Source organism: Drosophila innubila, chromosome 4 (genome assembly GCF_004354385.1).
Source record: "Drosophila innubila isolate TH190305 chromosome 4, UK_Dinn_1.0, whole genome shotgun sequence".
Classification (NCBI taxonomy): domain Eukaryota; kingdom Metazoa; phylum Arthropoda; class Insecta; order Diptera; family Drosophilidae; genus Drosophila; species Drosophila innubila.
In genome coordinates, this window is record NC_047625.1 from 1,112,426 (window position 1) to 1,129,040 (window position 16,615).

Consider the following 16,615-nt stretch of genomic DNA (forward strand, 5'->3'; position numbering starts at 1 on the left):
AAAAATAAAATTGAATTTTAAGCAGTGACAATAAAAAAATCGATTTGTTAATTCATTTCTAATTTTCAAATATTCAAAAATTAGAGTTTGATTCACAATTCTTATATCTATGTAAAGATATTATTTATATTTTAGCTTCTTTAACATTTATCAATCAAATTTGAATACGCTTTTCAATGATAATTACCTGTTGTTAAATTTTCAAGGACGATTATATTTTATAACATCGGTAGAGATTTTAACAATATTATTTCATTTAAATTATTTTTTTTTATATTTTAATTAAATAATCTTAGAAATTCTTTATAAGCTTACACTTATAAACGATTAAATAATTTTTGCAATATTAATGTTAAGCTTCTTTTTTATTTGATTTGAAAATGACAGCATAAAAGGGAAAAAATTTACATTTTCGAATAGATCTCCTTAATTATTACAATAGGCAAAATATGTGGGGATTTTGGAAAATCGTGCATGAACTATATTCAATAAATAATCTTATAGAGAAATTGGAATTTATTCAGTTAAATTAAATGCTTATTATGTACTCATATACTCAGCGAGTAGATAGAAACATATACAGTACTTTGAATACATTTCTACATACGTATTTATTCAGATAGCGATTACATTTTCGTGCACTATTAACTTATAGTAACTTAAAATACCTCATAATGGATTTGTTTGCATTTGCGTTGATCTATTTTGCTTGCTGCTGCTTCTTCTCGTTCCACTCAATATTTATTATTAATATTAAGATTCAATAGAAATAAAACTCGTATTGAGCTGCTTCAAATTGTTTTGAATGCCAAATTACAAGATGCATATTTACAATTAATATACATATCTATATATTCTATAACAACATTAATTATTCAATTGTGACTGTGAATCTAGACGATGGCGGCCACAAAACGGAACGCCGGTCTGACATCCGCAGTACCCCGTGCCACCCTCAACGATGAAGAACTGGTAAGATGGTACAAAGAGAGAAAATCACCTTACTGTCATTATCTTAAATCAAAACACCTTCTGAAATTAATTTAAAATATTCATTAATATTCAATCATTTTCTTTTTTTTTTGTAATTAATATAGAGAAAAATAGGAGTTTATTTTGTTTCTAGGTTTTCTAAGATATTTCTTCAGATTCGATTTTATGAAACTCTTACCATTCATTGCGATCTCTGAAAAAAAAAACCATTACAATGACAATAAAATGTTATAAAAACAGGATTTTGGTCTCAAAACTAAGAATTTCTGGATTAATTTCAAAATCAATTTTTTGGATTAATACTTTAAGTATTAATAATTTATTCAAAAAATGGTCTTAATTTTAAAACAAAATATTTAAGATAAATTTTCTTGATTTTGGAAAGTTGGTATTTATTTCAGTGTAGTCGGTCTTCTCCTACATTCAGTGTATCTTTATCTATTATTCGTACTCCATTTAATTTTTTGAAACGTTAATATAATTCCGTAAAAATTCTTTTTCTATTATTTCTATGTTTGATTTTCAATAATTGAATAGAAAATGCACGTGTATAAGAAAGCCCTGCAAGCTTTAATATACCCAATATCTTCGACGACTCCGCATAATTTTGTTTGTTGGACTGCCACATCACCGACCTATTGCTACGAGTGCGAGGGCTTACTTTGGGGTATTGCTCGACAAGGAGTTCGGTGTCAGGAGTGCGGTGTTAAATGTCACGAGAAATGCAAAGATTTATTAAACGCAGACTGTCTGCAGCGTAAGTACCATCAAAAAGTGTTCCTCTCAGAGGCTACAACTAATTCCAAATCCTTTTTCCTTATCAGGTGCCGCTGAGAAGAGTTCTAAACACGGAGCGGAAGATAAGGCCAATTCGATAATTACCGCCATGAAAGAACGGATGAAGCACCGCGAGCGTGAAAAGCCGGAAATATTTGAATTGATCAGGTAGTGTGTTTAATACTCACACAGTCCCTTTTTGGCTGGTGCGGTCAATATATACTCATTTTCACTTTTAATTTGATTTGTGAAGGCATTACAATATTTAATTCCTTCTGTAAGATGATTATATAATTGTAGGTATTGTGATGTGAAACGATATTAAGCAGTTGTCCATACAGGGATCAATCTATTCGTATACATATGTTTAAATTTTAATACAGATATTTACTGTACAGTGTAATCCAGAGGTGAACACCGACAATTTTGCAAGTGCTCACTTCTGCTTTATATTAAATAATCAGTATCATAAACTATACACTTACTCTAATACTCTACTGTATAAAATACCATACTCGTATATGAATTTAGAGCCGTATTCAGCATTGAAGAGAAAAGCCATACCGGCCATATGAAGGCTGTGAAGCAAAGCGTTCTGGATGGTACCAGTAAATGGTCGGCGAAAATAGCAATCACAGGTTTGCACTAAGTACTCATACTATGTAATTTGCACATCTAAAACTCAGCTAAAAACAAATAACTACAAACTAACAACTGAATATGGATATGTCGTGATTTTCTATATTTAAATTATACTTATACTTATGATGTATGTACATGAATGTATACTATGGATGTATGTATTTAAAATTTATATATATTTGAATCGCATATGGTGTATAATATTTAATCAAAAATCAACTTAATACATATACATATATATAAATATTTGAGTGTGTCTGTGTGTGTGTGTGTGTGTGGGAATGTATGGTTGTGTCTGTTGTTGTAGAACTTGTGTATGCATGTATGAATAATTTGTACATAAACTTAAACATACAAAATACAATACACATATACACAAATATATGCAAAAAGAAAAAAAGAAAAATAAACAAGTAGACTGAAACCACATAGATAGAACAAGTACTTACTTTATAATAATAAAATATTATGAAGATATAATTCTAGTCTATAAATGATTAAATATGCAAATATGTACAATAATGTAAAGGTAAAATATTTATTTGCAAAAATGTGTACACACAATTTTAGTAACAAATTTGACTCAATATTGTAATTGTACACTTTGTGCAAATATTTCGCATATATATAGGAGAAGAATCTTAATACTTGGGTTCAATTAAGCCACTTGGCTGTATTATAATGTAGCTCAATAATTATTATTATTATTAGATGATCTGTGGCAACTTCGATGGACTCTGCACATATTATGTTTCTGTCTCAAATATGAAATATGCACATAAAATCCCCTGTTGAATATAAAGAATCATCAACTAGTCAATTTATGGATTCTAAAGACCCATACACCCACCCAGCCTAGCCAGCCAAATTCCGACTCAAATAGAAGAATAATAATAAAAAAAAACTACGTTTAATATTAAGCTTTTGAATGTGTGGTTGAAATGTTCATAACTAGTTCTTATCATACAACTGTGAAAATCAATTCAATTCATTCAAGGATGACATTCGGTGTGGATCCAGATACACACATAGATTCATTAGAACAGGCTGAGCACGCAACTGTTGAGGGAACATCTAAATGGTCATGCAAACTTACAATTACAGGTACACACCGGCAATGCCATTGGCTAAGAGTAATACCAATTTACTCTTTTTTATTTCTATTTTAATAGTTATATATACAACACGTTTCTTTTCATATTTTTTTTCTTTTATTTTACCTTTCTTTAATGTTTAAATGAGTTCAATTCCAATTAAATTCTAAATCTAATTCAATGAATATTGAAAATTAATTTACCAGCTCACTTGTTTAAAATTATATGAAACAAAATTAGTAATTGAAATGATTAAAATAAAAAATAATAACAATTCCATCAATATCCTGCTAGCTAGCAAATATTTGTAAATAATTTACTTGTTTTCGTTCAGTGTTTTGATATGGGTCTATTTTGTTTAGGCCCAAGTAATAGGTTTTATTTAAACAATGTATTAATATTACAAAATACTGTATATAATTCTTATTAATCTAAATTTCAATTAATTAATACTTTTCTAACAGTTTACTTAATATTTCGCTTTTACAATCAACAACATTCTTAGAAGAACTCTGACACTACTTTGCATCAAAACACAATAAAAATCACAATTCCCCTTGTAACTTAATACAATTATAGTAAAACACTAATAACTAATACTAAATTAACATAATAATAAACACAAATGGTTTCTATGCATCCCTTTCAGATGTTTCTTACATAGTTACGTAATTATTAAAAAAAAACAAAAAAAAACCAGTACTTGATAGATAACAAGTGCAAACGCCTAACTGACTGTGCATTTTAAATAGTCTACCAACGTCTTTAAATTGAAATCTATCTACATCTAACTATGTAAATCAAGACTGCACATTTGTTCTTACCGATGCTCTTCGGTTCAAATATTTAAAATTACTTTTTTACATTTTTATTAAAAAAAAATGCAAAACATAAATTTTTTAGTCTTGACGTACAAAAACTTGTTTTGATTTCCTTCTAAAAACTACGTATGTAGGATGCACATACTCTATCTATTTATACTTGGGCAACTAAGTATGATGTATATATGTAACATAACATACTTTGTACTTTACAAGTCAGTTTTGGGCATATGACGGTACAAGAATAAATATCTTATACTTGTGTCCATTGTCTCGACTATAGCGTTCAAGCTTTCTAAATGACGAACGACATAATTATTTGATATAATGAAATAATGACTATTGCATTAACTGTATATATGCCTGCCGGTCATTCAAATATATTTTATGTGTGTTTGCTCTATGGATCTACGAGTAATATTCAAACGAGTGATTTTCAATTCAAGCAAAAACCCAATCTTAATAGTTGCAAATTATTCACTTTCACTTTTATTTTCAATGTACAGCTGGGTATGGACATAAGATGTGACACAAGCGAAGGAACAATGCTCAATATTTAGCTGTTTGCGAGCGAAAGCAGTGTTGCCAATGTAATGCACAAAAACATCCAAAATTATGATGGTAACTCAGTTGCGTCAGTTGTGCTTCGTTAACCTTTTTAAAAACGCACAACTGAATAGATTACATTGAGGAGGCATAGGGAATGGAAAATTACGAAAATCTAGGATATTTAGATATTTAATTCAAGTAGGACGAATATGCAAATTAATAATTTATATAATTTGGACTGACAGATTGTTTCAGTTTTAGCTAATATTCTTGAAATTTTGTTCTGGTTGAAAAACACAAGACGTCTTTGTTTGGTTTTCAAATTAATAACGACCAATTTATGCTTGTCAGACGTAAAATATTTAAACAATTCCATATTTTCGCAGTCACCGAGCTAAAAGCTAGCAGTGCTGAAAAACGACAATTCCTTGATCTGGCAGCTCTGTGTTAATCGTTCTGTGAACAAAGCAGCTAAAACGCTGGCTTAATTTCTATCTAGCTAATTTAGCAACTGTTGTTTTTATATGGATTTGACATTTAGCGCACAGCTTTTATCTTATGTCCATACCTAGCTTACATATGAATACTATATGTAGATTCCCTTCCTCTCTTTCTCTGTCCCCAAAAACCAAATCTATCTTTAATCTAAATCTTTTACATATATTGACACTCAAGCTCCCTTAGAAACTTAGTCGACAAATTTATTATTATATCAAGGACATACATATGATAATTGTTAGTTTTATCTGTCGTATATAAGAGTTAAGATGCCATTTCAATAAAATGATAGGCGCTTATATTTATTTTAACGAAATACCAATTTTTGAGAAATTATTCCTCTATACAGCTATATTTTATATTAGTTGTCCGATTAATAAATGGATTTAAGGAATTTTATAAAATTATTCCTTTCGGAATAAAGTCTTTTTTTATAAATCAAAATGCTTAAGAAGGTCAAAAATTTCATACGTGAGAATCTCGAATAAATTGTCAAATAGGTTCTTTACACTTGTTAAACTGCATTTAAAATGCATTTAAACTATTCATATTTATAACAATTAACAATTAAAATTTCAAATGGGTTAAATTAAGCTAGGTTTTAGGTTTAACTGTTACTTTAGTGTATTTAATAACAATAGTGTTATAATAGGTTAGTTAATGTGGTTACACATTTTTTTTGTATTCGAAGCGGACTACAAATTGGATTTACATAGTTGCTTATACATAGCTTGAACAAGATATTTGCTTATGCCACCTACAACAAAACACCTCCAAAAACACCTCTTAAAAGCACTAAACTACAAGCAAGCCCAATTCTGGTTTACCCTGTTAGTTATCTTATATAAAAGCCGTTTGCAAATACGAGTACGTACATTTCTGAAGTTCTTGGATTAATATGTGTATATATTAATCAAATTATGCATGAATAAATTCATATATTAATCATGTGATATATAAATGTATATATTAAAAGTTTGTCCTGACTCACTGACTAACTGATTATTGCACATCGCAAACCATAAGATCTAGGAGGCTGAAATTTTCACACAACATAGCTGAGACAATTTTATCATGTAATAAGTGGGATTTTTGCGAAATTCCTACAGATCAGGATGTTTTTGTGACGGCTATGCACTTCGGAGATCCGAGGATATGTCTTTTTAATTCTCTGTTATTTGTACATAAATAAATTATTATTGGATTAATTCTTTGCACAAGTATTCATATATTCCAATTGTTTCTTGTACATAAGTGGATAAATGTTTTAACATGCAATATGATAACGCAAAACCACTCTCTCACTTTTGGGACCTAATTACAATTTGTCATGTATTTGTTTTTATTGTGTTTTCATTTGTTTGCAGTCCACTTTACTCTTAATTCGTAAATGTGTTTGTAAATACAATAACAATAAAATTTTCACACGATATTTGTGCCGTTGCAATTTATATAAATTTCAAGTAGTAAAAGTGATTCTGGGCAGTACCATAGTAACAGTAGTAACTGTGACTGCTTGATCACTTTTTGATTTGGAACTGTTTCGAAAGCAAAAGACCATTTAATAAAACAAAAAACTTCCGTTTTTTCTCTTCTTCTTTCTCCCTTGATAAACAAAACTGAACAACAATGAATCTAAATCTAATCTCTAATTGGAATGGTATTTGAAAATGAATGCACATACAAATCAAATCTCGTAATGGTTATCATCGTTTCAAACCTAAACAAAACCAATTTCACTTGCTTACACTAAACAACACACTAAAATTAATAAATACATAAAATTCTAAACATAACTATTACTCACACATGCACAATTTATCTATTTTCAATAATTTATTTTCAATTATGAAATGATGATGCTTTTCTACTTAACACACATATAATTTTTCTTCTACTAAATATTTTTTTGTCTTTTATCAATTTATATACCCACACCGTACAATACCTATTTCACACTATACTCTATACAAAATACAACAAAATTATAAATACAATGGAACCTCAACATCAATCAATCGGATTTACTAAATATTACCTACACACGGGAATTTCTCGGGGGGGTTTTTGTGTTGAAACGAATGAAATACCAATAAAAAAATATATATGAATCAACCGATCGGATCAAACTGTGCAGTGATTTGTGCTCAAGGCCTGATAGCGAAGGATAAAAGCGGTACGAGTGATCCATATGTGACGGTGCAGGTTAGCAAGGTGAAAAAACGAACGCGCACAATGCCTCAGGAGCTTAACCCTGTGTGGAACGAGAAGTTTCACTTGTGAGTATTATTTTTGAAAACGCTTTCTTCTTCTTCTACTACTACTACTACCTTCTACATCATTTTCTATCTTTGTGTATAGTTCAATCTGTATTTTATCTCTGTATGTATGTGTATGTGTATGTATGTATTTAACTGGTACATATTATATAAGATACATATATGTATTTATATACGTACACTATCCTACAGTCGACGTGTACACTGTACACTCCACTCTCACACGAATTGTACTCACTGTTTTATAACACGCACTCTCTCTCTCTCTCTCTCTCTGTCTGTCTTTCTTCCTCTGTGCTTGTAACTCCTTTTTATTATTCTGACCCTAAGACCATCCGATTTCTATGTGTCGTTTGTATGTATGTGTCTGTGTCTGTGTCTCTCTATACATATACAAAAGCATGAACATTCTTCAGGTGTATGATAATATAGCTTTGTGCAAAGGAAGAAAGTTGTCTTCAATTCTCGAAATTATAGTTCCGAGCAATGAAATTCGCTCTTTGGACACCACTGATATTCTTGATCTTCACTTTTTCATTATCATTAAATTGTTTAATGATTTAAATTTCGCTTCAAATGGAAATAACTTTTAATTATAATTGCTTTGTTCATTCTTTCATTTTATCTATATATATTAAATTCTTTGTCCTGACTCGTCTATTCACTGACTGACTGATCATTGCACAGTCCAAACCATAAGACATAGGAGGCTGAAATTTTGACAGAACATAGTTGAGACAATTTTATCCTGCAATAATGATTTATAAAGTAAAATTTTCGGGCTGATGATCTTCACAACACCTATCAAATTTCATTCTTTGACTTCTTGTGCAAAGCTTTGAAAATTATTTAAGCCCCATTCTAAAAAAACTCAACTTTTTGTGAGACGTATATGTAACTTAATTTTTAAAAGTAAAATTTCAGGTGTGATCTCTTTAAAAATAAATGATCAAATGGTCTTTTTAAGAGCGTCAATTAATGTTTACATTTCAGTGAATCGTTGAACTTTGTTTGTTTTTGGATTTTTTTCTGCCAAACCGTCAAATTTTTAATGCATCGGTGATATATACATTTCTATGTATGTATGTCAGTATGTATATTATGTCAGTAATCTCAGAGAAATCAAGAGTTTTACTTAACCATGTCCAATATGTATTGATATCTGTTAGTTTAAAAGGTAGTCTGACACGACATGTTATATTTTATATTTTATGGATGGAGAACAATAAACGGTATGTTTTTAAAAATGATAGAGTGACACCATCCAGCAGAATTTCATAAATACATTCATAACCCTAAAACTGAGATACTATTTTCCATTGAAACAGGCCATATTATGAAGAAGACTATAATGTACAATACTATGTAACGAATGAAATATCGCTTAATTTTTTTAAATTTATACTTTTGCAAACTATTTTATTATGTATAAACTTATGAAACACAATGCATATTGCTTTCAGTCTCATTTATTGCACGCTTTGAAAAAATTCACATTTACAAATCATCATTTACTCGTTATGTCTAAATGAAAGTACAATAAAAATCGATGTAGGATATCAAATTTCTTTATACTATATGTATGTGTTAGTGTTGAAACAAATAAAATTAAACAATTTGATAAATTTATATGTGATATATACACATTAACTATTAATGGAATGTGCAGCGAATGCCACAACTCCTCAGATCGTATCAAAGTTCGAGTATGGGATGAGGATAATGATCTAAAGTCGAAATTGCGTCAAAAACTAACTCGGGAATCGGATGATTTCCTTGGTCAAACAATCATCGAAGTTCGTACGCTGTCGGGTGAAATGGACGTTTGGTATAACTTGGAGAAACGTACTGATAAATCGGCCGTATCGGGTGCTATACGACTGCATATATCCGTTGAAATCAAGGGAGAGGAGAAAGTAGCGCCTTATCATGTACAATACACCTGCCTGCACGAAAACCTGTTTCACTACCTATGTGAAGAGAATTGCGGCATGGTAAGTCCTATATATTTTACTGGCAGTGTAATTATACAAATAACAAGTCGGCAAGGCTATGTCGAGATCCCGTTCATAGAATAACCTTTACTTATTTCAATATATAAAAATATACTTTATAAAAATTACTTTCTAATAAAAACTACTGCATACTTATGGGTATTTTTATTTTTGTTGATTAAAATAAATATAGTGACATATTCTATGTCTACGTTATACACTATATATTCTATGTCCACGTTATCCATAAGTCTAGACACAAAATTCCCCATTCTAATAATGTAAACTTTCGCAGGCTGCACTTGTAAACAAAGAGCAGCTAAGCCGGGTTCTCCCCCATCGATCAGCATTGATCGAAATAACTCACTGTCAGCAGATTTGCGTTCCCAGCCAACGCTGAGTAATTTCGTTCCCAACCTTTATAATATTGTAAACATTTAAATGCCCGAAATTAGCTTTCGTTATAACGCAATGCACAATTATCTGTTAGTCTTAAGTTGTTTTTGAATAAATGAACTCGTCGTGTAATATCGCCTTGTCTTTTATTTTATAATAAATTTAACTTAACCGTTAGAGCTGTGAGCGGTTTTTATAAGATTCAAACTCACAGTAAATAAAGAAAAATCGAATTATATATATTTTCCATTTTTACTGTCGTAAAATTATCTAAATTACATGCAAACAATTATTTGCAATATCAACATAATTTTATTATTGTAATGAAGTAAATGATGAAGAACAAAGTTTCACGTTTCAATCATAAACATATTAATAAAAAAAAATAGCTATATACCAAAAACTTTTATTCATATTTGACCCTTTTTCGGCAATTCTTCCTACAAATTGAAATTCATATGGGATTTATATATGAAAATAAAAATTATACACAGGTTAAGTTGCCCATACAAAAGGGCGATGACGCATGGAAGCTGTACTTTGATGAAATCCCTGAAGAAATTGTCGATGAATTCTCAATGCGCTATGGAATCGAAAATATATATCAGGCAATGACACACTTTCATTGCCTTTCCGCCAAGTATTTGTGTCCCGGAGTCCCAGCTGTAATGAGCACTCTATTAGCGAATATAAATGCCTATTATGCTCATACAACGGCCTCTTCAGCGGTTTCGGCCAGCGATCGCTTTGCAGCCAGCAATTTTGGAGTAAGTATGCCGTACATTCAATTTTCATTTAATAAGTATTAAATTTTTGTTGTATTTCGATTTTGCAGAAGGAAAAGTTTGTCAAGCTGCTTGATCAACTGCATAACTCACTCAGAATCGATCTATCAATGTATCGAAATAATTTCCCAGCATCCAGTCAGGAGAAACTAATGGACCTGAAATCTACAGTTGACCTTTTAACCAGCATAACATTCTTTCGCATGAAGGTAAGTTAAAGGCGACGTTTCAAATTTATAACCAATAATGAATAATTAAATTTGATATCCCTTTTAGGTTCAGGAGCTGTCCAGTCCACCGAGAGCGAGCACGGTTGTCAAGGATTGCGTAAAAGCTTGTCTTAGATCCACCTATCAATTCCTTTTTGAAAACTGTTACGAACTCTATAACAGGGAGTTTCAGGTTTGTGCAAAAATATTGTTAACATTTAGATATTTAAGTGTATACTAATGATGTAAATTTAAACTTTGGATCGAGTTTTTCAAAAACAATTCCTTATACATTTTTTAATACATTTTTATTTTGATAAGTTAATAAGAATGATAATGACCATTATTATTTTTTTCTAGGTGGATCCAAACGAGGCGAAACGTGATACCGATGACCACGGACCAAAACTAGATAGCGTGGACTTCTGGCATAAACTTATTGCTCTAATTGTCTCTGTTATCGACGAAGACAAAAATAGTTACGGAACTGTACTAAATCAATTCCCACAAGAGCTAAATATTGGACAGGTAAAGCAGTGCCAGTTCAGTGCTTAGATAAATATTGATAAAATTACGTCTATAGTCAGAGGTATAATAATTTGGAGAAGGTTCGTTTTGGGTCGATAGAATCTAACCTAAGAGCATCATTTAATATTGTCTTAGGTATATTTTGCCCAAATTTTAAGGTTGCACGTCAAGCCGTTTGGCCTAAACAATGCTCAGTCAGTCAGTTGGACAAAGATATTTGTATTATTTATATTGATTTATTAAGATAATTAATATTTATACAGATTTATTTTCTTAAAAATATTGGGTAAACCATTTAAAAATTATAAAATTTATATTAAAACTTGTAGTTATCGGCTGCTACCATGTGGGGCCTATTTGCTGTAGACATGAAGTACGCTCTGGAAGAACACGAACAGCATCGACTCTGCAAGTCTTCGGCGTACATGAATTTGCATTTTCGTGTTAAATGGCTATATAGCAATTATGTTAAGGAGGTGCCACCCTATAAAGGAGCAGTACCTGAGTATCCGGCCTGGTTTGAGCCATTCGTAATGCAATGGCTAAATGAGAATGACGATGTGTCATTGGAGTACCTTCATGGGGCATTCAATCGTGACAAAAAAGATGGGGTAAGATCAGCAAAATCACAAATAAAATAATCATCATTGCTGTAAATGTGAAGTTTCGATAGTTCACATTTACAAAAATATCAAATTAAAATACGACAAAATATATATCTTTTCTTTTCGCATTATTCTCTTGAACTCCATTGTGATTACATCGAAAAATCAGTTCCAAAAGAGCAGTGAACATGCTTTGTTCTCAAATTCGGTAGTCGACGTTTTTACACAATTGACGCAATGTTTCGATGTTGTTAGCAAGCTCGAGTGTCCAGATCCAGAAATTTGGAAACGTTACATGAGGCGTTTTGCTAAAACAATCGTAAAAGTGCTAATTGCCTATGCTGATATTGTGAAAATGGAGTTTCCAGAGCATATGAGAGACGAACGAATTGTGAGTACAATCATTCTCAATTTCTAAATAGAACACATAAATGGTTTTTCTCTGGATACCTTCAGATAAGCATTTGTTTACGACTGTTATTTTTATACATATATATATTATTAATTCTTGTCTACTTGTTTCTTAATCCACAAATAGGCCTGTATTTTAATGAACAATATTCAGCAGCTAAGGGTTCAATTGGAGAAAATGTTCGAGTCAATGGGAGGTGATAAACTAGAGGAGGATGCAGCCAATATTCTAAAGGAGCTTCAACAAAACTTAAACTCAGCACTTGATGACTTGGCTTCACAGTTTGCTATAAGGTACGAACTTCTTTAAAATACAAATTGTTTATTTAAGCTGATCATTTTGATCAGTTTTGTTATACTTTCCAACTCAAAACTCGTATTTAATATATCGATTCCATCTATTATCATTATTATTATTATTACGCAGCTTGGAGCCACGTATAACTCAGTCGGTGCGAGAACTTGGTGACATGTTGCTCAACATTAAGGGAGGTAGCGGGAATCTCACAACCGGAAATCAGGCTGCCCAACGTAATGCCGTTGCAGTCGAAGCAGACGATGTGCTAAGACCTCTTATGGATCTCCTAGATGGATCGTTAACCCTGTATGCTCAGTCATGTGAGAAGACTGTACTCAAACGTCTACTAAAAGAGCTTTGGAAAATTGTTATGCGAATTTTGGAAAAAACTATTGTCTTGCCACCAATGACTGACAAAACTGTAAGTACCACATGATTAAAATAAATCTAGATATTGTACTAGTCCATACATATATACATATAATGCATATGGATTGATAAAAATGTTAATATAGTCTTTTATCGATAGAGGTAAGAAATTATATTTTGCAATTTTAATGCAGAATCAAATAAGAGGTCAAAAGAAGATAAAATTGACATTTCACAAGGAAATCGGTTCATTTTTGACAAAGTTGTTAGGGTTTGAAGTTCTAATAAAGTGAGAATAAGAAAGTATGGATAAATGGATCTCTGACCCAAAGCATGGACAAAATTGACAGTGACGGCAAAAAATTAGATATTTTCCAATTTTGATGCAGAATCAAATAAGAGGTCAAAATAAGATAAGATTGACGTTCCGCGAGGAAATCGGTTAAGATTTTACAAAGTTATGACAGTTTGAAGTTCTGAAATAGTGTCTAAGGGAAAGAAAATGAGCTTTGGACAAAATTGACACTGAAGGCAAATATTAGGTAATTTTCAATTTTAATGCAGAATAAAATTAGAGGTCAAAATAATATAAAATTAATTTACATTCCGCAAGGAAACCGGCTAAGATTTGACAAAGTTATGACAATTTGAAGCTCTGAAATAGTGTCAAGGGGGAAAATGGACAGTGACCGAAAGAATGGAGGTCAAAAGAAGATAAAATTTTATATATATATATATTATATATATTTAAAATATTATATATTATACTTATCTGTTGTGTTATATTCTTAATTTTCATATAGATGATGTTTAAGCATCTGACTGACAATGCAAAAAATTTGGCATCAAATGCAAAAATCGAAGACATGGGCCGTTTGTTCAAATCGCATATGGCTGGAAAGCCAGACGTTAAAAGTGCCCTTAGTGGTGTTATGGATATATCAAAAGAAGTTGAAAAGAATCTGTCCCCAAAACAATGTGCCGTTCTTGATGTTGCCTTAGATACAATAAAGCAGTACTTCCATGCCGGTGGCAATGGACTTAAAAAGACGTTTCTTGAAAAGTCTTCCGAACTGCAGAGTTTACGCTATGCACTTAGCTTGTATACTCAAATGACAGACACGTTAATCAAAACATTCATATCAAGTCAGGTTCATGAAGGTAAGTCACTTTCATACTGTTCGAAAATCTTTTAAGACTGCAATTAAACTAACTGCTTTAAAATGTTGTAGTTGATCCTGAAAATGCAGATGAAAGTGTTGGTGAAATTTCCGTGCAAATTGACTTGTTTTCGCATCCTGGCACCGGAGAACATAAAGTAAACGTTAAAGGTAAATCAAGCTAATTTTGAAATACTTTTTATAAAATTTATACCCTATAAAAAATTTGACAAATATTTTTGTTAGTCTATTCAAATTTCGAGACAAAACTTGGGAAAACAAATAGGGAGCACTTAATTTTTAAATCAAAATTAAAAATAATGTTGATAAAAAATTAAAATTTGAATAATAATACAACAATAACATTACATAATATTTATTTGTACTATTTATTTGGAATTAAATAGATATCAAGATAGTGAATTTGTTATCTATGTTATTGTGGGGGTGAAAATCTAAATTGATCATATTTTAGACTCTGTTCTGACTGACTGACTAAACGTCCAAACTGTAAGACCTTCGAGGATGAATTTATTACACAACATGGATGATACAGGCCTGTTCCGGGTTTCACTTCCAATTTTATCGGATTTCAAAAAATGTAATTTTTCACGTTGCATTTGTGCTGAACATTTTAAAATTATATTATTTCACTTTATTGGACTTAAATTCAGCAACTCAACGTGAATTCAATACGCGAAATATTTCCAGATTGAAATAAGATTCACTTACGACCAATCTTGCCAAAAGTGAAAACCGGAACAAGCCTGATAAAATAAAAAAAAGGCTTTAATAAATACAATTTCCTGTATCTGTCATCTGTCTCAGTTGTGGCTGCCAACGATTTGAAATGGCAAATACCGTCTGGTATGTTTAGACCATTTGTGGAGATAAATCTAATAGGACCCCACCTTCAGGATAAAAAGCGAAAATTTGCGACGAAATCAAAGTCAAACAACTGGTCCCCAAAATACAACGAATCTTTCAGCTTGTAAGTAACTTGTACATCATGAAGTAAAAGTCTCTGCGATCTTTAGTAATATATATTATATTAAAACCTATATGTTATAGTGTCATTGGTAATGAAGAGCAGTTGGATTTTTTCGAGCTTCACATTTGCGTCAAGGACTATTGCTTTGCTCGCGACGATCGTCTGGTGGGAGTTGCAGTAATACCTCTAAAGGATATATCCGAAAAGGTAGCATACTGGAATAATCCTCTAACTAGTTAAATAATAATATATCGATTTCTAGGGATCGGTCGCATGTTGGTTGCCCTTGCAACGACGCATTGAAATGGATGAAACTGGTTGGACGATATTAAGAATATTGTCACAGCGCAATAATGATGAAGTGGCCAAGGAATTTGTTAAGCTTAAATCAGAAATACGACAAGAGCCGACAATGGGTACTTAGACAAGTCCGAAACCGACGCACACACACACACACACACACACACACAACCACACACACACACACATACATTCCTATATACATTTATATCAGAAGGCCGACTTTTAAAAGTAATGCGGTTACCAGTTTTATTAGTAATATTTGAAAAATACAAATTTATATAAAGAACAGCATTATACCTACTTACCAAATACATATATAACAATACATATACAATACAACTAATACAAAAACGAAACAAAACAAAAAGTAAGAAGTACTATGATATTATTTGTCGCTCATGTTTAAGAAGTTGATAACCATATTATAAATACTTAATACAACATTTACAAAACTATAAACATATATACATATACACTCATATTCACTAAAATGAGCATTAATGGGTGTATGTACGTAATTACATATATGTAAGTATGTATGTATTTATGTATATCGAACTTTAAACCATGAAACCAAATTTCACTTCCTTACAAATAAAAAAGGATGCTCCCACATTCAACTGTATATTTCGAATACAATTTTTCATTTGCGCACATGCCTTATTTTGTAAATAAGTATTTGTATAAATTAATTTCTATTTCCATAAATTTGTTAAATATAATTCATATGCATAAGTCCGTGTGAATAATTATTTTTTAAGAATTATTTAATAAATATAGCTTATTATGGAATAATTGTCAAATATTATATTTACCTATATTATTTAATATTATAAATGGGTACAAGTTTTTAATGATGGTAAAATGGCTTAAAATTTAAATTGCGATTTTGAATGCGCGCACCGAGAGACTG

The 16,615-nt window shown here is 31.1% G+C and overlaps 1 protein-coding gene across 1 annotated transcript in view; it reads left to right on the forward strand.

The window, feature by feature from the left end:
- Positions 1-16,414, forward strand: part of LOC117791491 — a 35,937-nt gene extending 19,523 nt beyond the window's left edge. The window contains exons 7-25 of the mRNA XM_034631305.1: positions 898-972; positions 1,531-1,750; positions 1,818-1,938; positions 3,410-3,516; positions 7,512-7,653; positions 9,323-9,647; positions 10,538-10,810; positions 10,879-11,037; positions 11,105-11,230; positions 11,398-11,565; positions 11,895-12,176; positions 12,340-12,561; positions 12,709-12,875; positions 13,009-13,300; positions 14,052-14,409; positions 14,481-14,579; positions 15,237-15,399; positions 15,480-15,606; positions 15,662-16,414. Coding sequence (XP_034487196.1) covers positions 898-972; positions 1,531-1,750; positions 1,818-1,938; positions 3,410-3,516; positions 7,512-7,653; positions 9,323-9,647; positions 10,538-10,810; positions 10,879-11,037; positions 11,105-11,230; positions 11,398-11,565; positions 11,895-12,176; positions 12,340-12,561; positions 12,709-12,875; positions 13,009-13,300; positions 14,052-14,409; positions 14,481-14,579; positions 15,237-15,399; positions 15,480-15,606; positions 15,662-15,823 — 3,588 coding nt within the window. The 3' untranslated portion in view covers positions 15,824-16,414. The remainder of the gene's footprint in view (positions 1-897; positions 973-1,530; positions 1,751-1,817; positions 1,939-3,409; positions 3,517-7,511; positions 7,654-9,322; positions 9,648-10,537; positions 10,811-10,878; positions 11,038-11,104; positions 11,231-11,397; positions 11,566-11,894; positions 12,177-12,339; positions 12,562-12,708; positions 12,876-13,008; positions 13,301-14,051; positions 14,410-14,480; positions 14,580-15,236; positions 15,400-15,479; positions 15,607-15,661) is intronic.
- The last annotated feature ends 201 nt before the right edge of the window (positions 16,415-16,615 follow it).